Raw genomic sequence first — 21,969 nt, 5'->3', positions numbered from 1 at the left:
ACGTAGCAATATAATGTTAGCGCTTTTACCCCATAACCGTTTATTTTAAAGTTTTTTATTCATAATCAGGATCAACAGTGAGATAAACCAGCGCTTCTGTCTGCTTCATTCAGTCGTGTTGTGTCCAGTTAAAGACCTGTCATTGTGCTGTTGTTTTTCTGACTCTCGCAATGCATCGTGGGAAATTTTGAGCGCACAACTTTTTCAGCAACTGGACATTCGGACGGCACTAAAAATATGTGTGAGGGAATAGTGTTGATATTCGGACACAGCCTAAGACTTGCTTGTTCAAGTAATTCTGATTCGTCTGGAAGTCTTTTTTGTTTGCAGCTTTTGTGTTTGTCCCAAAAACTCAGTATAAACTGTTTTTATCTGCGTGTGTTTATGTTCAGAAAGAGGAACGTGTGTCGGCTCTCAGGAACCAGCTTGCCGAACGCCAGGCCCTCCGCAGCAGACGCCGCCCCTCCACCGCCCACAACCACAACAGCGCCCCTTGCGGAGAACCGAAGTCCCTGCTGCCTCCTCCAGGATACCCCACAGATAGCCACCCACTGCCCCAGAGCCTGTACCCCAACGAGGGAAAGATGAACCGCAACCACTGCCACAACAGCCAGATCCCACTGCTCTACAAGTAACAGCAAACGTGCACCGAAACTCAGATATTTACAACATGGAGGAACACGCGTCACTCCCACTGTGAACCACCAGGGGCAGAGCACGGCCAGTAGAGCAATGTGTCCACACTAATAACCACAGAATGAGACACAGTTTAAGTCCATGGTTGAAAGAGCACATATTATGCAAATCTGACTTTTCTGAGCTTTTAAGCGTATTTTAATATCAGTCCCTTGTCAAAAACATACTTGGGCATCTCAAGCCAGAACCAAACGGACGTCCAATCAGATTTGTTTATTTCAGCGACACATGTGAAACAAAGGATCCCGTTGGTCGCTCATCATTTACAAACAAAGCCCCGATAAAGCATATTTAGCAAATGTAGACATTATTTAAAGTTAGAAAATGTGAAATATTTCTCCCAATGTGACAAAAGCATGTTTAAAATCAATCAAAGCCACAAGTGTGCATAATATGTGTCCTTTAAAACTACAGAGATTACTATTTTGAATTAGTTTGAAATTCTGAGGACTGGTGTCAATGTCGGTTCAAACTTTTGTGGACTTTCTGATTTTTATTTCTTTTTTTCTAAAATCTTGCCTCGTTCACTTTGAAAGAAATACTGCCCCCTGCTGTCCATCTGGGGTTAGACGTCATCAGATTCATCACGGTGAACTGGACCCACAGGAACTCTGGACTCTACAAGAGCTAACAGAGGGCATGTAGAAGTGAAGGGGTCTAAAGCACAAGTCTGTCACTAGGGGGCGCTACACACTGGCAGCTTTTAGACAAGAGCACCACCTACTGGCCCCTCAGCACACGCGGTCCTGTCTTTGCCCGATTTGGCCCATTTTTTTTCAGTTTGTTGAACTATTTTAAACGTGATAATGATGTGTTCTGTCAGACTCAGTTTAAATGTAAATGTAGAAGAGTTGGACAGTTTCGCCAAGTTTATTCTTAGATAAAGTCAGACATTAAATACATATTTTTCACAGGCTTTGAGCAAGTATTTATCAGTTAAACAGTTTACATTCCAAGAGAAAATTTCATTGAATGTGTCTCAAATATTAGGTTTGTGTCTGGGCATGTGCAGTTTGGACAATTGCGCCAAATGGGGCAATGACAGAACCTTTGCACATGTCACTCTATTGGTGGTGTAAACACAGATCTGACCCGGTCTAAACTGAGGATTAGTTTGGGCTGGTTTGAACATGTTAGAACAGATTTGGACTGTTTTGGTCCGGTTTTGGTCTGGTTTTGGACAGGTTTTGGACTGGTTTTGGACATGGACCTAAGTCTTTGTCTGCTCTGTGTGAGAAGAGAGCACTGGACTCACGTTTTCATGTATTTGAGTTTCACAAAAAGATTCAAACATTCAGAAAAACACATGAAATGTACAGTGCTCCGTGCAGCAGACGAGCAAAGCCATAACCGACTTTAGGTTTAAAATGTGACTGTTTGTGAAGATAAATGACAAGCGCTTTCTGTTTCCCACCAGTGCACAGGGTTTAGACATTCAAACTGTTCAAATCATCGTTATGAAGATTACAATGTTTGTATATAGCACTTTTATAGTTACTGAATGTCAAGTTCACACAGTTTAGTGGTAGCCAAGTGTAGCCACACCTGCCCTGGGGCACGCTGGCAGAAGGATGGCAGCCTTGTTACAACTTGAAAATATGAGAAAATGTATTTATTCACGATTTTCTATTTCCTGTTTAGAAATGACCCGAGCATCCAGCCCTTTCTACAGCTTCAGATCCACTTGTCTTTGTAAAGTTTTGTCAGAGCTTGTTTTTCTGGACATATCAGTTTAAAGGCGACATTTTGAGTATTTTAGTTTTGCTCATTCAAAAGATATTATTTTTGCTATGTCAACGGTGCTATTTATATCTTTGCAATTTATAATGTTTCCAAAATTATTTTTATTTTTATTAGTTTATTTATTTATTTTATTTGTATTTAGAGTTATTACATATTTATTTTGAAATTTTCTTCAAGGCCAGGAATCCCCATCCACTGAGCCACATAATCGAAGTATTGAAACAAGTTGTAACACCAAACACGGCCACGAGAGGGTGATGTTTCTGTGCACTGGTGGAAAAGTAAAGTCTAAAACTGAATTAAAGTGAAGCCAGCAGATCTGACGCCCCCTGGAGGCTGAATGCAATACTTCTCCTGCCCACTATCTCTCAGCCAATAGGATTTCACATACATCAAATTATATAGAGCCATTTTTCCTTTAACATGATTGACAGCTATAACGACCAATCACTGTACAGAGATTTGCAATAATCTGATTTCCTGGCTTCACTTTTAGATTTTTTGTTTGTCCTTTTTATCAACAGCTTTTGTGGGTTTAAGAATCCAACTGCAACTAAACCATATTTATCTGGAAATGGTTCAGTGTTTTGGGTAAAAAAAAATCAAATCCTTTTAGATGAATATGGTGATTTAAAATGATGACATAATGATCCACAGGTGTCATAGATTATAACTATCGAGCGAACACAAGCACAATATGTCTTCTTTAAATGAAAACTAATGTATATCAGCTATTTTTTCCCCAAAATATTGAACCTTAACCCAGTTCAGATGAGACTCTGTTAATGCTAACCACTAAACGTTAGCGCTGCCATTCACTTCAATGTTAAAAGTCACTATAGCCATAACTGTCCAACGTGTGATTTTAACCATGTTTTTGGCTCTTAAAGGGAAAGTCTTATATCCACTTATTCACCGGCTAAAAACGAATATGATTTATGTTTTGCAGCATGCCGTAAAGTGGTGTATACAGAGAAAGCACAGTTTTATCAGAGGTTTTATACATATTTATTACATGTAATGATGGTGAGCTTTTATTTTGAAGGGGTGTTTTTTGAGACAATCTGAATGGCTTTTAGTTTGTATTTTTGTTTCGATTCTGCCTTTTGTTTAGAGATGAGTTTTGTTATAGACTGAATAAAAGTGGACACGGGGAAATTCATGAGTGCAGGAAATTTGTTTGCAATTCTGTGTCCACTGTTTCAAATCCATTGCAGTTTTTTATTAGTAGATATTTTTTATTTTTATTTTTTGCTGTTTTTAAAGGTGCATTGCGTAGTTTTTCTGGTCACGAACACCTCCTGCGTCTCTATGGAGATGTTATTGCTTTGGCATGGACAGTTTACCGTTATTATTTATGCATGTTATAATAGCATTTATCTAAACTAAACATGGGAAATCTTAGGTCTGTCATTGACTAAATAAACACTTTTTGGACTAAAAACACGTGCTGCCGATCGATTGGTCGACTAAAAAAGGGGCGTGGCAAAAGCTCTCAAATGTTTTCAATGTATCTGCAGTCACAAGAATACACCTGCAGGGGGAGCGCATGCAAAAACTACTATTTATACAGAAAAAAGTACTAGGAAACAGTATATTTAGAGATTAAATTTGTGAATCATTAGTTTAATCTGAAGTTGAAGCAATAACTCTCCAATATCCCCATGGAAACAAGCATGTGGCAGACCCTCCCTCAGAAAAGTTACACACTGCACCTTTATGTGTCACACACCAGCCCAAAAAACGCCAAAACCTTTATTCTTTCAGAAGTGCTACAACATTCTGAAATGCTTGGCTTGGTCCAATCTTTGTTACGTTTTCTATTTAGGAGTGTTTTGCCCAAGGACACAACAGTGCCATAGGGTCCATATAAAGAGGGACTGAACTGACAACTGTTTGGTTAAAGGTCTTGTTATACGCAAAACTCTTATGAGCTTTAAGTCATGTTCTAATGTTGTTTCCTCCTCGAAAACAGACCTGGAGTTGTGTTTTGTTTCATTCACATGTTTGAGTTACTCTTTATTATTAGTCTGTTACATCTCCAAAGCTCAAAATGCTCTGTTCCAACTTGTGATGTCATGAAGTGGTATTTTTCAATTTAACAGCTCCTTTTCCCTTTAGTTCAGTAGAGATTAACAATTCCAGGACTGAAATGATCCAAATTATTCTAATTAAGGTTTTATGAAGTTTAAAAACACAGTGAAACACTTCCTGTATCACCACATGATGACATCACAAGGTGGAACAGAGTGATTTCTGTTTTAGAGAAGAACTCAGAACCTAAATCTGCAGGGTTTGTGTTAAACATGTGTGAATGAAACAATACACAACTCCAGGTCTGTTTGTGATGAGGAAACAACATTAGAACAGAGATCAGAGAATAGTGTAATATGGCCCTTTAACGGGTAATTGGTGAATGGATTCTGTAATACATTTCTGCATAGCAACAATCCACAGAGATGTTGTTTGTTTGCTTTTTAGTTCATGTTATAATTTGCCAAATCTTCCCTGTCCACTTTTATTCACATTCTGGGCTCGTCAGTTCTTCTGGACGGACTCAAGGCTCCTGATAACTCGATAACAACCAATAGAAGAATACATTTCATCAACACATTCAGACTCCACAACCAATTGTGCTTCATGTAAATTCAAACGGCGTCTCAAAGCAGAGGTTTGGAGCTCATTAAATATTTTATTTTCATTACGATAATCTGCCTTTGGTTGCTATGACACTCATGCTCTAAATGTGGAACTCGGCTCCAAATTCTCCCCATGAGACAGACGTGAACCTGGAGCGTTGGGACGTGCTGTGTCAGAGGTCATAGTGATTTTAAATTTAACAGATTACAATTGCATGGTTCAAATCATACTGAAGTACAAGTACAAGTACAATCTACACAGAAAAGTACAGCTGTTTAAAAGATCTACTCTATTACAATAAGTATTTATAAACACTTTTTACTTTACACCCCTGCAAACAACATTTAGCTTTTAATTGAACCTAAACGATGTTACTGTCAGCTCTTTCACTATTGGTTGTTATTCTGTAATCAGTTGCTATGGTGATTCCAGATTTATAAAGCAATGTTTTAAAGTAATAATAATACTAATACTAAATGTGTTGGTGCATCTTGGGTAGTTGTTTTTGGCTCAGGGTTTGAGAGCTCACTCACTCTATGGAGACGGCCATATTGTTGTTAAACTGTACAGATCTACAAACACGTGTACCATAGGAATGCTAACGTTATAACAGGGACATACTGCACATGTTTATATCCCCATATCCATGTTAATACGTGTCTGCAGTGTCTGGACAATAAAGAGCTTTTTCACTGGGAGCTGCTTTTGTTTGTTTTAAATCTATTATTATTTAACGTCTTAAAAACAAAACTAGCTCATTTTAAACAGTTTGTGCAGTTATTCCTCACTTACTTTATGCATTCAGAGCATCCTAATTATTCACCATGATGGGTTTATAAGAGCTTTTCACAACTCTCACAGACCAGAGCTGTCACGGTGAAGCAACAACAACTAGCAGGCTAACACGCGCTTCCTGATTATGTGACAATAAACCACTATATAATTAAATTCAGATATAGTTTGACCTTAGGAGCTCCACAGTATAATAAAATAAAAAAAATAAAATAAAAAATAAAATAAATAAATAAATAAAATAAAATAAAATAAAATAAAATAAAATAAAATAAAATAAAATAAAATAAAATAAAATAAAACATGACTTGAATAAATGGTCTATCATCCAGTAGTTTTGTAACTAAGAATAAATCAGCATTAGAATTTGTTTCAGTAAAAGCTGTATCCAGGCTATATTTAAAATAAAATTTATTTAAAATCAAGATCTTACATATTAAGTATAAGTAAGTACTCAGAAACAGTACTCTGATCTAACACAACACATGACAAATAAATTTTACTGCAGGCGTTCAGTATTCTGTAACTACATACACTTTCAAAGTATTCTCCCGTCATTAACCTGACCCTAATTCTTATAAACATGTTAAAAATAGTCCTGCTCCATGTGAAACAGGCCCCGCCCCCTTCTGCCTGATGACATCACACGTGGAGGTGACGACATCATCTGTTTATGTCCAGAGGAAAAAGTGCAGAGCAAAGATTCACGAGCAGAACACAGACCACAGGCATTTACACTACAGAGCACAGTTTAAACGCACTAAAGATGCTGTAAAGAGGAGGAGAGGGGGAGGAGAGGGGGAGAAGGAGAGGAAAGTCCAGATGCACCACAGCTGTAAATCTGATAGAGTGAGACACATTTACACTACAGAGCACACAGTTTAAAGGCACTAAAGACACTGTAAAGAGGAGGAGAGGGGGAGGAGGAGGAGGAGAGGAGGAGGACAGGGGAGGGAGGAGGAGAGGGGGAGGAAAAGAAGGACAGGGGAGGGAGGAGGAGAGGAGAGGGGAGGGGAGGGAGAGGAGGAGGAGGAGAGGGGGAGGAGGGGGATAAGAAAATAGTACAGGGGGAGACAAAGGAGAGGAAAGAGAGGCAGGAGAGAAGGAGGAGAGGGGAGAGAGTGTGACAACATTTGGTAAATAACTTCCTGAAGTGTTTTTGAGTGAAGTGTGTTATAACTTTGCTGATAGACAAGGCAAGTTTATTTATATAGTACAGTTTGTACATGGAGTAATTCAAAGTGTTTTACAGAGTAAGAAATACATTAAAATCACAATACAACAAAACATAAATAATCATAAATAATCATCAGAAGAGAAGAGTGTAGAATAAAACCCTTTCACTCACAACTGTTTAGAGCCTGGATTTAAACATTGTCAAAGTAGAGGCCTGTCTCACATACTTTATATAATACTGTACATAACACTACATATAATACTGTATATAGTTGTGTATATATGGTATGTTGTATTTTGAATCTAAACTTTTTAAAATGTTACTAGTACTCTACACATGAATCCTGTTTAAATACATGTTTCTAATTGAAATATCTCCCGTTAAATGAACATAAAGGCTCTGATCTATTTATGAGCTTAATGTCTCTGTCACTTCAAACAACGATGAAACTAAACTCAAAGTATTACTACTAAAACAGATCATCTTAAACCTAAGAGAGGAGAGACCATCAAACTCTCTGGAACTTTATATTTTGCAAGGTCATTTTGAGCAATAAGAAAACACAGCTCCTGCTCTGGTTAAACAGGGGCCAGACAGCCCTTAGCAAAGGGCCCCGGACCCCATACTCCCAGAGCACCCCCCCAAAGGACACCCCCCAAAGGACACCTCGAGGGACACGGTCGAATGTCTTCTCCAGATCCACAAAACACTGCAAACTCCCATGAGCCCTTGAGGACTTGATGCAGAGTGTGGAGCTGGTCCACTGTTCCAGGACTGGGACCAAAACCACACTGCTCCTCCTGAATCTGACGTTGGACTACTGCTCAGAATCTCCACTAGAGTCCCTGGAATAGACTTTATGGCTGAGGAGTGTGATTACCTTGTAGTTGGAACCAGTTGGTCCCCGACCACCACGCAATGCTGCAGAGACATGTCAGCCAAAACAGCTCCACAACATCCAGAGACTGAAGATACTCAGGATGGATCTGAGCCACGCCGGGAGTCTTGCCACCGAGGAGCTTCAGTGACTGCAGCCACGTGATGGACGAGTCTGCCTCCGAGTCCTCAGTCTCTACTTCCTCCTCAGAAGACGAGATGGTGGGGCTCAGAATATTCTCAAAGTATTCTTTCCACCGTCCAACAACTGCTTCTCCCTCTTGAGGAGTTGGACGGTTTGCCAAAATTTCTTTGCAGCTGACCAATCGTCGTCCTCCACAGCCTCCCCGAACTCCTCCCAACCCTGAGTTTTTGCCTTTGCGACTGCACAAGTTGCGGGATGCTTGGCCCGCTGGTACCTGTCAACTATCTCAGGGGTCCTACAAGCCAAAAAGGCTCGATAGGACTCCTTCTTCAGCCTGACGGTATCCCTTACTTTCAGTGTCCACTTGCCGCCATAACAAGCACCACAGACCTTTTGACCACAGCTACAAGCAGCTTCCTCCGCGATCTGGGAGCAGCTCTACTGGAGGTGTGAGTTGAAGACCTCCTCCACCCACGGGTCCTGGTGCTATGTGCACTTGTACTTGAACATGGGGTTCGTTATGGACAAACTGGCACAGTCCAATAACAGAACACCGGTTCTTTTATTGGACTCAGGTTCAGATCAGGGAGGCCGTTCACCCCTTCACTTCTCTCCAGGTGTCTCTGACATTGCAGTCCCCCAGTGGAACAATGGGGTCCTCGGTCAGTGTACTGTCTCGTACCCCTCCCAGGGACTCCCATGAGGCCGGTTACTCTGCACTGCTGTTTGGCACAACAGTGAGAGGCCCCGACTCAAAGGTCGTTCTCTGGGGTGAACTCCAACACGTGGCTGCAGAGCTGTGGGGCAATAAGCAACCAGCCCCCGTCTGTCCCCACGGCAACGCCACAGAAGAGTCCAACCTACTGAGTACTTCAACATTACTCTACTTCAGAGCAAGTTTGACTGTGTTTGTGTGTGTTTGTGTGTGAATGTGTGTGTTTGTGTGTGAATGTGTGTGTTTGTGTTGGGGGAAGTCCCGCTGGAGGCTGTGGCCGGAGCCTGACTCTGCCTAAAGCTCAGGAAATCCCCACGACTGAGATCACACAACAAAAATGCACAGGTTAGGCCAGAAAGAGAGAGGGAGGAGAGGAGGAGGGAGAGGAGGAGGGAGAACAGAGAGTGAGGAGAGGAGGGGGGGAGATCACCTACTAAGAATGTGTGGGGTTTTGCCAGAAAGAGAGAAGGAGAGAGGGAGGCGAGGGAGGCGAGGGAGGCGAGGGAAGCGAGGGAGGCGAGGGAGGCGAGGGAGGCGAGGGAGGCGAGGGAGGCGAGGGAGGGATCACACACCAAGAATGCACAGGTTAGACAAGAAAAGAGGTGAAGAGAGGAGAGAGGAGGAGAGAGGGGAGAGGAGGAGGGGAAAAGGAGAGGGAGAGGAAAGGGGGGAGAGGAGAGGAGATGGGGGGATCTCACACACAAAGAATGCACAGGTCAGGGAAGTCCAGAAAAGAGAGAGAGGAGAGAGGGAGGGGTGAAAGAGAAGAATAGACAAGTCAGTTAGTCATAGAGGGAGGAGGAGGAAGAGAGGGGGAGATGTAGATACAGCACTGAAATAAGAAAGGGAGGAGAGAGAGAATGCACCTGCATAGAAAGAGAGAGAGAGAGAGAGAGAGAGAGAGACAGGGGGAGAGAGCAGATGGGTGTATACAGAATAGGGCGGGGAGGAAGAGAGAATGCACCTGCAGAAATAAAGAAAAGAGAGGGAGAAAGAATGTAGAATGAGAGGAGGGTGCAGAGAAGAGAGAGAGGAGGGGATGGGGGAGAAAGAGGGCGAGAGAGATCACACCCAAAGAATACACAAGTCAGGAAAGGCTGGGAAAAAGAGAAAGGGAGAAGAAGAGTGAGGAAAAGAGAGGGGGAGGAGGGAGAGGAGAGGAGGAGGGAGAAAGGAGAGGGAAAGGAGGGAGATGAGAGGGAGGGAATGCACAGGTTAGGAAAGGCTGGGAAAAAGAGGGAGGGAGACAAAGAGAGAGGGAGGGGGAGAGAAAGAGGGAGAGAAAGACTGAGGGGGCAGGAGATAGTGAGAGAGAGAAACAGGGGAGGATAGAGAGAAAGGGAGGGAGAGCGAGTGAGGGGGAGAGAGGGCAGGAGAGGGGGGAGATAGAGAGAGGGAAAGAGAGAAAGGGAGAGAAACAGAGAGAAAGGGGGAGAGGGACAGAGAGGGGGCAGAGAAAGAAAGAGGGAGAGAGAGCAAGAGGGATCGAGAGAGAGAGAGAGAGAGAGAGAGAGAGAGAGAGAGAGAGAGAGAGAGAGAGAGAGGTACTCCAGTGTCTTTGTTCTATCTCTTTTCTACGTGGGCTTGTTTAAACAGTCACCCAGACACAGGGAGAACATGCAAACGCCACAGGAAACGGGAACAGGTCCTGCAACCTTCTGGCTATGAGGCGAGTGCACAAGCCAACTACTACTGACAAAAGACCACAGAGCAGGTTAAGTGTGTACTTTTATTTCATAAATACACCACAGCACCGACATAAATACAAAATAAATATTAAATAAAAGAATCAGAGGAGTGTCTCAGATGTGTCAGAAGGGGGCGCTCGTACGAGACAAGCACGTCACAGAGAGAAGACAGTACAATCTCAGGTCACACACGATACGGAAATAAAAAAAAAACTGTGATCATTTCAAACAAAAACTGCAAATATACAAAAAAAAAAAAAAAAGGAATTAAGTATAAAACAAATAAAGGTAAACATTTTAAGGTCCCATTTTAAGGTTCCACTGTTTTCTGGTCTCTGTTCTTATGTAGTTTGAAATAAAGGTAGGAACTGTAGACTTGAAAAGTACCACTTGATGACATCACAAGGTGGAACAGAGCACTTTGAGCTTTGTAGATGTAACAGACTAATAATAAAGTGTTATTCAAACATGTGTGAGTGAAAGAAAACACAACTCCAGGTCTGTTTCTGACGAGGTAACAGCATTAGAACGTGGACTAAAGAGAGTCAGTTCTGCTTAATATAGGACCTTTAAAAAAGATGAATGAAAATGAAACAAACAAAGTCACATTACAAAAAAATAAAAAATAAAATAAGATCTACAAATGTAAGAAAAAAAAAAATGAAATCAGGATAAAATAAATAGAACCAAACGGACACAAAGCTAAACCAGGCCTAATGATATAGAGAATAAGGTAAGCAACAAAAGTGCCTTAGATCAAACTGCTACAGTTTAAATGAGTTTTAGTTTGTCTCCATGGAGACCAACATTTTTCACCAACAAGATGAATAAAACCAAAGGTCGAACAGTTCAAGAATCCAAGAGTCAGAAAGTTTATAAAGACGACAAAACTCTGCTCATGTCTCTGAGAGATGTGTGGAATTAAGATGCTTGGAATGTATAAGGTACGTGAGGAATTGATACTTTGCAGCTGATGTCATCAACAGTCCATCTGGGTGTGACGCTAACTGGAGGCACTGCTCTGTCTGAAGCTGTTAGACTTTAATTTGAGTTTTATTTGAATACAATCTGAACATAAAGAGCTGACTTATCTGAACTACAACAATAGTTCATGTGTCTCAAATAACATTACAGGCACAAGCTAGCTAGCATTAGCCAACAGTTTTTCATTTTGTCGCTCTCACCTGTTTGTGTAAAATCTGACTCCTAAACAGGACCGTGAACACTTGGACTGATCACAGGCTCCTGAAAATGTGCTCTTTAAGTCCATTTGTATTTTTTCTTGAGTTTTCAGACCATCTTAAAACTTTTTTAGCAATGTGTGCATGATGTCACCATGGTAACTGCTGAACACCCTCAACGTGACTGCAAAGTATCGATAACTTTGGACCATTGTAAATCAGGATGTGGTACCCCATGACCCTCAAACCTCATCTCAAACAGTCCAGTCTCATCTTCATCAGAAAAGAGCAAACACCCCAAAGAACGTCTTGCCCTCCTCCGTCTCCAGTTCGGACAGCTGTGTGCTCTCGGTCCACAGTCGGTCTCCTTTGTTAAGCTGGAACACGGCTCCCAGGTAGATGGCATTGTACCAACCCTGGCCCTCCTCCAGGCCCCGAGCATCCTGCCCCGAACAGGCTGAACGAACGGCGCTCATTATGGAAGCATCGTTACCGAACGACTCAGAAAACCTCCAAACGCGGTGACTGAGGGGCGAGCTCTGCGGCCGGGTCTCCTCCTCTTCCTCCTCCTCTACCTCCTTGGAGCCGGGGGTCGAGGTGGGGGGGTTGTGACAGGAGACCCTAAAGGAGGCCTGGCTGTAGACAAAGTACAGGCCAGTTTCGGGGATGATGATGCTGTTGTTTTGGAGTTGGATGCCGCCCTGAGAGAAACCCTGGCCCTGCCCACTGTGCCACTGCAGACCCGAGTGCTTCCCCTCGTCGTAACTGCCTGTGGACCAACACGGAAATAGAGTTAATTACATTTATAGGCGCCATTTTGAGCACTTTTCTCCATTCAGAAGAGAATATTTTGCTTTGAATTGGCAGCTGTGCAGAATTTGATTTATTTACATTCTTGTTTGCATTTAGGGGCTGGAGCTCCATCTGCTGTCAGCAACGGGAATGAACAACGGCAGAGTAAACAACTGAAGTCCTTATCTACCGTGAATGCTATGCTAATCATGCTAACAGAGCCATGTGTTTGTTATGAACACAATTTGACTGCAGAATAAATCCCGTGATGGTTTATGGGTTTGAAAAAGGCGCAGGAGAAGTACGGATTTCTGTCTATGACGCAACAAAACTGGCAAAATTTGAACTGAGCATTTTTTGAAGCTCGGAGGAGACGAGTTTGGATTTAAGTGGTTAGAGAAACAAGTGTGAATGAAGCAAAATACAGCTCCAGGTATGATTTTGACAAGGGGACAACAGTAGAACAGGGTTAAAAGGTCAAAAATCTGGCTCTGTTTGATGATCTAAGTCATGGATTTTTCAGCTTCCTGTTTACAGCCGCCATTTTGAGGACTCATCATCATTCAAAAGAACTAATGTTTTGTTTTGAATTGTTAACTGCTATGACGACGGTGCTAAGTTAACGCTGAAACAGGAGAAACTGTCCCACAAACATGTGACTAATGTTTGTACAAGGAAGAAGGAGGAGACAGAGGAGAGAGATAAGAGACAGATCGATGGAGAGAGAGGAGAGAAAGAACCAAAAGAAGGTGGAGAAAGAGGAGAGAGATAAGAGACAGATCAATGGAGAGAGGGAGGAGAGAAAGAGAGAAAATGAACCGAAAGAAGGGGAAGAGACAGGATAGATAGAGGTAAGAGATGGATTCATGAAGAGAAAGAGAGAAAGGGAAGAGAGAGAAGATAGATAGAGATAAGAGACAGATTAATGAAGAGAGGGAGGAGAGAAAGAGAGAAGGAACAGAAAGAAGGGGGGAGAGGTAAGAGACAGATTAATGGAGAGAGGGAGGAGAGAAAGACAGAAGGAACAGAAAGAAGCGGGGGAGAAAGAGAGAGGTAAGAGACATTAATTGAGAGAAGAAAGAGAGAGAAGAAACAGAAAGAAGAGGGAAAGAGAGAATAGAGATAAGAGACAGAGTAATGGAGAGAGGGAAGAGTGAAAGAGAGAGAAGAAACAGAAAGAAGAAGGAGAGAGAGGATAGAGGTAAGAGACAGATCAATGGAGAAAGGGAGGGGAGAGAGAGAGAGAGAGAGAAGAAACAGAAAGAAGGGGGAGAGAGAGAATAGAGATAGGAGACAGAGTAATGGAGTGAGGGAAGAGTGAACGAGAGAGAAGAAACAGAAAGAAGGGTGAGAGAGAATAGATAGAGATAAGAGACAGATTAGTGAAGAGTGGGAGGAGAGAGAGAAGGAACAGAAAGAAGGGGGCAGAGAATAAATAGGGGTAAGAGACAGATTAATGGAGGAAGAGAGGAAGGGAGGTGAGAGAGACGGAACAGAAAGGAGAGAGGAGAGAACAGATAGAGGTAAGACTGATACAGATTGATAGAAAGCGAGAGGGAGGAGAGGAGAAGGGAGGAGGGCGGAAGGGAGGAGGGCGGAAGGGAGGAGGGCGGAAGGGAGGAGGAGGTGTGAGTAACAGCAGTGACTGACCTTCCAGATGAATGGCTGCTTTGGGTTTGCTGTTGATCCTCTTCAGGATCGTGTGAGGCTCTGGAGAAAAAACGAGTCCGTTCAGCTCAAATACATTCAAATAAAACACACTTGAGTTTCATTAAATAGTTGTATATTTTCAAAAGACTCACCGGGTTTGTCTGTCGTGGTCTGGATCAGCGCCTCAATCTGGACAGTCTGCACCTGCACAAGAACAGAGAGAACAAAATGTAATCTGAACTCATGTCAAAGTGATTAACACATTCAAATGAAGTTGAAAATTGTGGTTCAGAAAATGAAATTGAAACTGAAGCAAAACATGAAAATCATTTGCCAAAAATCTATATCCGCATATAAAGTGATCATCTGAACTGGAGTCAAAACGAGTAATATCCAGACTGAAAATGCCACCAAGCAGCTATTTACTTCATTGTATTAGAATTAACTTACAAAAATCTGGTTTTACAAGATATCATTCTGAATTTATGATCTTATCTTCACCAAAAACACTTCAAAAGTCCTGCATCACACAAAAGTGACTCTCGTGAGCTTTAATCCATGTTCTAACACTGTTACCTCCTCAAAAACAGACCTGGAGTTGTGTTTTGTTTCATTCACACACGTCTGAGTAACACTTTATTATTAGTCTGTAACATCTCCAAAGCTCAAAATGCTCTGTTCCAACTTGTGATGTCATGAAGTGGTAGTTTTTAAGTTATCAGCTCCTTTTACCTCCTTTTAGTTCAGAAGATATTAGTAATTCCAAGTCTGAAATGATCCAAATGATTCTAGTGAAGGTGTGTGGAGTTTAAAAACACAGTGGAGCACTTCCTGTATTACCACATGATGACATCACAAGGTGGAACAGAGTGTTTTCAGTTTGAGAGAAGAACTCAGGGTTTGTGCGTTAAACAAAAAAAACACAACTCTAGGTCTGTTTGTGATGAGGAAACATTAGAACAGAGATCAGAGAATAGTCACGTGGGCCTTTAAAGTTGTCTAACGTTGTTTAAAGGGCTCCAAGTTTTTTTTTGTTTTTTTTTAGTTGAAAATGATTTGCACATTTTCACCAAAACAACTTAACATTTTGAAATCTGATGAGAATCGTTATGGCAACCCCAACACTGTGTCTAAGTCAGAATGAATGGACATACTGTTGTGTTGGTCGCTGGTTCTATTTCACTTCTGACCAGTGAACAATCGTGTCCTTGAGCAAGACACTTCACTCATCGTGCCTGTATATGAACTGGAAAATAAATAATGTCCAAGAGGATGTGTTGTTATAAGACCTAGTTACTTCAAAATAATAATACTCAAACAGAAGTACATAACAGTGGTCGATGAGTAAAAAAGTATTTGGGGAAAGTACTACTCAAGTAATTTAAAGAGTAACTGTCAGGACGTAACATCTGATTTATAATTTAAAGTGATTGTGACAAAACATGAAATAAGCGACACAAAAATGAGTCAAACTAAATCAAATCTGAAGCAGCTGCAAGAAACAAATGTTCAGATCATTTCATGTTGTTTCATAAAGATCAAGTCACTTTAGACTCACTCACAGGGAAGAGGAACACAACTTTTACTCAAGTAAGAGTACTGTTACCACAAGAAAAAAAAAAACATTACTCAAGTACTCGTGTAAATGTGAGTAGTAGATACCTCTGATCACTGCACATCACACGACACAAAACATGAATATCGAGATTTAAAACGTCCATTTTGTCTTTGTCTTTCACCTGTTGCAGTCAGCAGGTTTATTTCACGTATTGTATGAATAAGTCTTGAAGAGCCGGAGTGTGATGTTCAGTCAGACTGAGTCACCTCTGAGGATCTGGCTCAATACTTTATATATAGAATCTGAACAGGAAAAGAGCGCTGACATAAACAGGACTAAACCGGCGCCGCGTGGGACTGAACGCACAGCACGAGGCTTTTGTTTGATGGCAGCAAAGATACAGCTGTTTCCTGGACACTCCCTCATCTCTGACCTCTGACCCCTGACCTCTGCTGACTCAGGTTTAAACTGGGAAACAAGCAAGGACTCGCCAGCGCCCCCTGCTGCTCCACTCTGGCTTTTTTTTAAACTTTGTGTATAGGAACTTTCACTACAGTATCGCACTTTTGTAATGGAGAGTCGCCTGTTTGCTTGCATCTGTATGTTTTATTTCAAATGTTCCTCAGTATGGCATTAAACTTTCTCTGTGATTCAATAATGCAACATGTTTAATGCCACACTGAGGAACACTCCAACAACGCAACAACTTCTCCAGGTCGCAGACACTGTTATTCAGATATAGAAAGTCTCAAATCCTGATGTAGTTCAAACTAGACAAATGCAGCAGTCAAATAGAGTGCGGTATGACGCTCAAAGTTCAATCACTAGTTTAAGCAAAAATCATTCAAGATGTTTTGCCCAAGGACACAACAACAGCACCACCACCACTATGCACCGATCAGACATGGAATCAAACCTGCACCTCTGTACGTCATGACAACAAAGAGAAGGAGAGGGGAGGGAGGGAGAGGGGAGAGAAGGAGAGAGGGAGAGGGGAGAGAAGGAGAGGGGAGGGAGGGGAGGGGAGAGAAGGAGAGAGGGGAGAGAAGGAGAGAGGGAGAGGGGAGAGAAGGAGAGGGGAGGGAGGGGAGGGAGAGGGGAGAGAAGGAGAGGGGAGGGAGGGGAGGGAGAGGGGAGAGAAGGAGAGGGGAGGGAGGGGAGAGAAGGAGAGAGGGAGAGAGCAGAGAAGGAGAGAGGGGAGAGAAGGAGAGAGGGGGAGAGAAGGAGAGAGGGGGAGGAGAGGGAGAGGGGAGAGAGGGAGAGGAGAGAGAACGAGAGAGGGAGAGAAGGAGAGAGGGGGAGGAGAGGGAGAGGAGAGAGAAGGAGAGGGGAGGGAAGGGAGAGAAGGAGAGGGGGAGAGGGGAGAGAAGGAGAGGGGGGGAGGGGAGTGAGAGGGGAAAGAAGGCGAGAGGGGAAGAATAGAGAAGGAGAGAGAGAGATGGAGGGGGAGGGAGGGGGAGGGAGGGGGAGGCAGGCAGAGAAGGGGAGAATGGGATGGAGGGAGAGAGAATGGAAAGAAGAAGGATGGGAGGTAGAGAGCGAGGGAGAGAAGGAGGTAGAGGGAGGAAAGAGAAGGAGGGAGAGGAGAGAGAAGGAGGGAGAGAGGGAAAAGGGGAGAGACAGAGAAGGAAGAAGGGAGAGAGAGAGAGACAGAAGGAGGAAGGGAGAGAACAGCACTTTTTTTGTGTCATTTGTACCAAAATGACGACGCGACGCTGCCGATTTCTACGAGTATCAACGATTAAGACAATAAAACTGGAGAAGGAAGTGCGGACGTCACAGTGTTTAAAGTCTGCTTCAGTTTGAATGAAATACTAATTCTATCTCCATGGAGACAACAGGGGGCGACCAAAGTTACACAGTGCACCTTTATACTCCTACTTCCCCTTTGACCGAGCAGAAAAACTACACTTACTCATTTTACTCAGGCAAAGTGCAAGTCGCCTCTAAGTAAGAACGCAGGATTTCCCAAGTTATTTTTGGGGGACAATAATCAATAATAAAGAGATGTTTAAGTATCTCCATGGAGACAACAGAAAGGTTTCGCAGTGGAACTTTAAATATCTGCTTCCATTTTTGACCAAGCACAGCATAAAATCTGAAAAGCTTTATCTTTACGAACAAAGGGTTAATTCACAATGAACAAATCATTTATTAAGACAGATTGAGGCCTAGGAACTCTATATAGTTAGAGCAGTTAGGGCTTGATGTGTCCAATGGTTTCAGAGTAATCACATATTAGCACTGTTACCATAGCAATTAACAATTTAAAACCAAATGTTGTATGTTTTGAATAGAAAAAAGTCCTCAAAATGCTGAACTCCGTGAGTGACAAAAGGAGTTACTAAGCCGGAACCTTTCTTAAAAAATAGTTCATTGTAATTTATGACAAACTGGGAGGGAATCTGACACACAGGGACGTTTTAGAGCATGTTTGTAAAGATATAAAGTGCAGAGTGAGCAGATTTTATGCAGAATAAGACCTATGGAGACACAGGGATCTGACACACAAGAAGGGCATCTGACACACAGGGAGGACATCTGACACACATGATCTTCTTCATTCGTCTTCATTTGATGCAAACCATAAAACACTCACCCCTGCGTCTCTTCTGGTGCTCCAAGTCCAAACCACAACAAAGACCAGAGCCAGAGCCAAAGCCAAGAAGAAAATAACCCCAAAGATCTTCAGAGTCCGGTTCAGCCAGGACTGGGTCTGGACCAGGACCAGACTGTGGTCCTGATGAGCTCCCCTCTCCACATCTGCAGGTGTAGGGCTGTAGGCAACCATGATGAGTCCCACTTTAGTCCTGGTTTAGTCCCAGTTTAGTCCTGGTGTAGTTCTGGTTTAGTTCTGGTTTGGTTCTGGATTGGAGACTCTCTTCTCTCTGTGGTCTGGTTGTAAATGAAGCGCTGCCAAGTGGAGCGAGTAGTTTTATGTGCGAGGTTAGCCAAAGGGAAACTCCACTGATGTCATGAGCAGAGGACAGAGAGAGACAGAGAGAAGGAGGGAGGGAGGAGGGGAGGGAGGGAGATACAGAGAAGGAGGGAGAGGAGAGAGACAGAGTAGGAGGGAGAGGGAGAGGAGAGAGACAGAAAGAGGGAGGGAGGAGGGGAGGGAGATACAGAGAAGGAGGGAGAGGAGAGAGACAGAGTAGGAGGGAGAGGGAGAGGAGAGAGACAGAAAGAGGGAGGGAGGAGGGGAGGGAGATACAGAGAAGGAGGGAGAGGAGAGAGACAGAAGGAGGGAGAGTAGAGACAGAGAAGGGGGGGAGGGAGAGAGAGAGGAGAGAAGGAGGGAGGGCGGGAGAGGGAGGGAGGGGGTGGGGGAAGAAGGAGGAATGAGAGGAGAGAGATAGGGGGGAGAAGGAGAGAGGGGGAGAAAGGGAGAGTGGAATGGAGGTAGAGAGTGGGGGAGAGATGGAGGGAGGGGCAGGAGAGAGAAGGGGGGAGGAAGAGGAGAAGGGGAGGGAGGGGGAAGGGAAAGTGAGAGAGGAGAAAGAAGGAGGGAGAGGTGGAGAGGGAGGGGGGGAGGGAGAGAAGGAGTGAGGGGGAGGAGAGAGAAGGAGGAAGGGAGAGAGAGAGACAGAAGGAATGAGGGAGAAGGAGGGACGGGGAGAAAGAAGGGGGGGTTGGGAAGATGAGAGAATGGGGAAAGGGAGGAAGGAAGAATATGAAGAGAGGGGGTAGAGAGAAAGAGAGGGAAGGAGGGAAAGAGAAAAGAAAGGGAGAGGAGGGAGAAAGAGAGAGGTGAGGCAATTTATTACACAATTTGTTATTGTTACACAAACTCATTGAAAGTGTTTTACTGCACACGCAGATGAACAAATGAAAAGAGAGAAGGAATGACAGAAGAGGAGAAGATGAGAGAGAGGAGGAAGGAGGGAGGGAGGGAGAGGGAAAGTTAAAGAGGGCAAGAGGGAGGGGGAAGACAAAGACAGAAGTGAGGAGAGAGAGGGAGAGAGGGGAAGTTAATGAGGGAGAGAGGGAGGGGGAAGACAAAGAGAGAAGCAAGGAGAGAGAGGGAGGGAGGGAAAGTGAATGAGGGAGAGACGGAGAGAGGGAAAGTGAATGGGGGGGGAGTTAATGAGGGAGAGAGGGAGAGGGGGAAGACAAAGAGAGAAGCAAGGAGAGAGAGGGAGGGAGGGAAAGTGAATGAGGGAGAGACAGAGAGAGGGAAAGTGAATGAGGGAGAGACGGAGAGAGGGAAAGTGAATGAGGGAGAGACGGAGAGAGGGAAAGTGAATGGGGGGGAGTTAATGAGGGAGAGAGGGAGAGGGGGAGGAGTGAGGGGGCAAAGAGAAAAGCAAGGGGAGGGACAGAGGGAGGGAAAGTAGATGAGGGAGAGAGGGAGGGAGAGAGGGAAAGTGAATGAGGACGAGGGAGGTGAAGTTCTCTTTCATCACACTCTTTCACTCTCCTCACTCCCTCTGTCCTGCTGCACTCTTAAATCTCAGTTACTGTTGTTTTGTTAAGAATGAAATAAAAAACGTTCGTCTTACTGTGGGCGGGGTCACCTCTCCACAGATCTGACCTGTGACTTGGCCTCAGGGTGTTATCTGCTTCTCTCCAGGAAATATAGATTTAATGCCATACTGTGGAACATTCCAAGTGAGACCATAATATATCCATGGGTCTGAAAAGTTCCACAGTGTAGCTTTAACTTCAAATGATATTGTTGTAATATTTAAGGAATTACCTGCAGACTAATCCACTTTGACTTTCCTCGTTGTGAACTCTCTCACCTCTTATCTGGAATGTTCCGCATCTATGTTTATTCAACTGTAGGCGTTCCTCTTGTTAAAAAGCACAGTGGAAAACATGTTGGGGTTGCCTTTTCACAGATCTGACTGGTAACTTGGCCTGCCGCTCGTCTTCATCAGTGCTGGAATGTAACAAAATAAAAGTACAACTGTATTTAAGTACAAAGGTTAAGTATCTGTACTTAAGTGGATTTTAAATGGGGTACTTTTTACTTGTACTTCACTACATCTAACAGCAGTATTTGTACTTTCTACTTCACTGCGTTTTCGAACAGGTTGGAAAAGTAATATATAACAGTTTGAGACCTGCTGAAAAGGTTAAACATTGATCTTAACACAGTCATAATTTGAACAAAAAAACCACACACACATAAAAACAGCTCAGATCTTTATCAAAATCACCACATTTTAAGCTTTATAAGACGTCTAAATCTGCACAAAATACTTTTACTTTTTACTCTTGAAGTACATTTTTAAGCACGTACTTTAATACTTTTACTTAAGTCCATTTTTTCATGTGATACTTTAACTTTTCCTTGAGTGTTTTTTTTTTATTCCAGTGTCTGCATTTTACTTAAATAGTTCCAGGCAAGACAATAAACATATGCAGAGACAAACAGGGTATGAAAAGTTACACAGTGTAGCTTTAAACCATGTTGTTGATGTAACATTAAAGGAATTACCTCCAGGCAAATTCACTTTCCATTAGCTTTTCTCTTTCCCTCAGAAAACATTCTCTTTACAAACTCTTAACTTGAATGTTATGCAGTTCTTTTTTTTGTTGTTGTTTTTTTTTTGTTTTTTTGGGGGGGTTTTCTTGCGTTTTAAACAAAAGGAACCTAAAGTCTGAACACTGCGCTGGTTTGACTTCCTGATTTCAACAATTGAATACAAATGTGACTGTCCAAATGAGGAACTTTGAATCTACTAATTCCCCTAAAGGTGATTCTAAATATCAGCCTTTGATATATGCCAGATGCCCTCCCATCCTCCTGTATCCCTGCGTCAGATGCCCTCCCGTCCTCCTGTCCTCCTGTGTCAGATGCCCTCCCGTCCTCCTGTCCTCCTGTGTCAGATGCCCTCCCGTCCTCCTGCATCAGATGCCCTCCCGTCCTCCTGTCCTCCTGTGTCAGATGCCCTCCCGTCCTCCTGTGTCAAATGCCCTCCCGTCCTCCTGTATCCCTGCGTCAGATGCCCTCCCGTCCTCCTGTATCCCTGTGTCAGATGCCCTCCCGTCCTCCCGTCCTCCTGCGTCAGATGCCCTCCCGTCCTCCTGTATCCCTGCGTCAGATGCCCTCCCGTCCTCCCGTCCTCCTGCGTCAGATGCCCTCCCGTCCTCCTGTATCCCTGCGTCAGATGCCCTCCCGTCCTCCCGTCCTCCTGTGTCAGATGCCCTCCCGTCCTCCCGTCCTCCTGTGTCAGATGCCCTCCCGTCCTCCCGTCCTCCTGTGTCAGATGCCCTCCCGTCCTCCTGTGACAGATGCCCTCCTGTCCTCCTGTGTCAGATGCCCTCCCGTCCTCCTGTCCTCCTGTGTCAGATGCCCTCCCGTCCT

At 43.5% G+C, this 21,969-nt stretch overlaps 3 protein-coding genes across 4 annotated transcripts in view; 1 reads left to right on the top strand and 2 right to left on the bottom strand.

Annotated features, from left to right (window-relative positions):
- The window catches only part of gabbr1a (gamma-aminobutyric acid (GABA) B receptor, 1a), a 38,756-nt gene extending 38,042 nt beyond the window's left edge, over positions 1-714 (top strand). For both annotated transcript variants that reach the window (XM_055227931.1, XM_055227932.1), the window contains one exon: positions 393-714. In XM_055227931.1, the coding sequence (XP_055083906.1) occupies positions 393-635 (243 nt within the window). In that variant the 3' untranslated portion in view covers positions 636-714. The remainder of the gene's footprint in view (positions 1-392) is intronic.
- tspan13a (tetraspanin 13a) overlaps positions 1-21,969 on the bottom strand; it is a 260,320-nt gene that overhangs the window by 130,114 nt on the left and 108,237 nt on the right. The window lies entirely within an intron of this gene.
- tnfb (tumor necrosis factor b (TNF superfamily, member 2)) lies at positions 10,497-18,511 on the bottom strand. Its single transcript, XM_033980685.2, has 4 exons — positions 18,253-18,511; positions 14,248-14,299; positions 14,096-14,155; positions 10,497-12,422 (listed from the first exon to the last, which is right to left on the bottom strand). Exons 1-4 carry the CDS (start codon positions 18,442-18,444, stop codon positions 11,932-11,934), a joined length of 795 nt encoding a protein of 264 aa, XP_033836576.1. The 5' UTR covers positions 18,445-18,511; the 3' UTR covers positions 10,497-11,931.

Source organism: Periophthalmus magnuspinnatus, chromosome 16 (genome assembly GCF_009829125.3).
Source record: "Periophthalmus magnuspinnatus isolate fPerMag1 chromosome 16, fPerMag1.2.pri, whole genome shotgun sequence".
Taxonomy (NCBI): Eukaryota; Metazoa; Chordata; class Actinopteri; order Gobiiformes; family Gobiidae; genus Periophthalmus; species Periophthalmus magnuspinnatus.
This window is presented reverse-complemented; position numbering and strand designations above follow the sequence as displayed.

Bases quoted from the DNA above. Each gene is read 5' to 3' on its own strand.
- tnfb (XM_033980685.2), bottom strand. From the start codon at position 18,444: ATGGTTGCCTACAGCCCTACACCTGCAGATGTGGAGAGGGGAGCTCAT. The intron at 14,300-18,252 runs GTGAGTGTTTTA...GTTCTTGTGCAG, and splicing joins GCACCAGAAGAGACGCAGGG to GTGCAGACTGTCCAGATTGA. The intron at 12,423-14,095 runs GTCAGTCACTGC...GTTGGTCCACAG, and splicing joins AGCAGCCATTCATCTGGAAG to GCAGTTACGACGAGGGGAAG.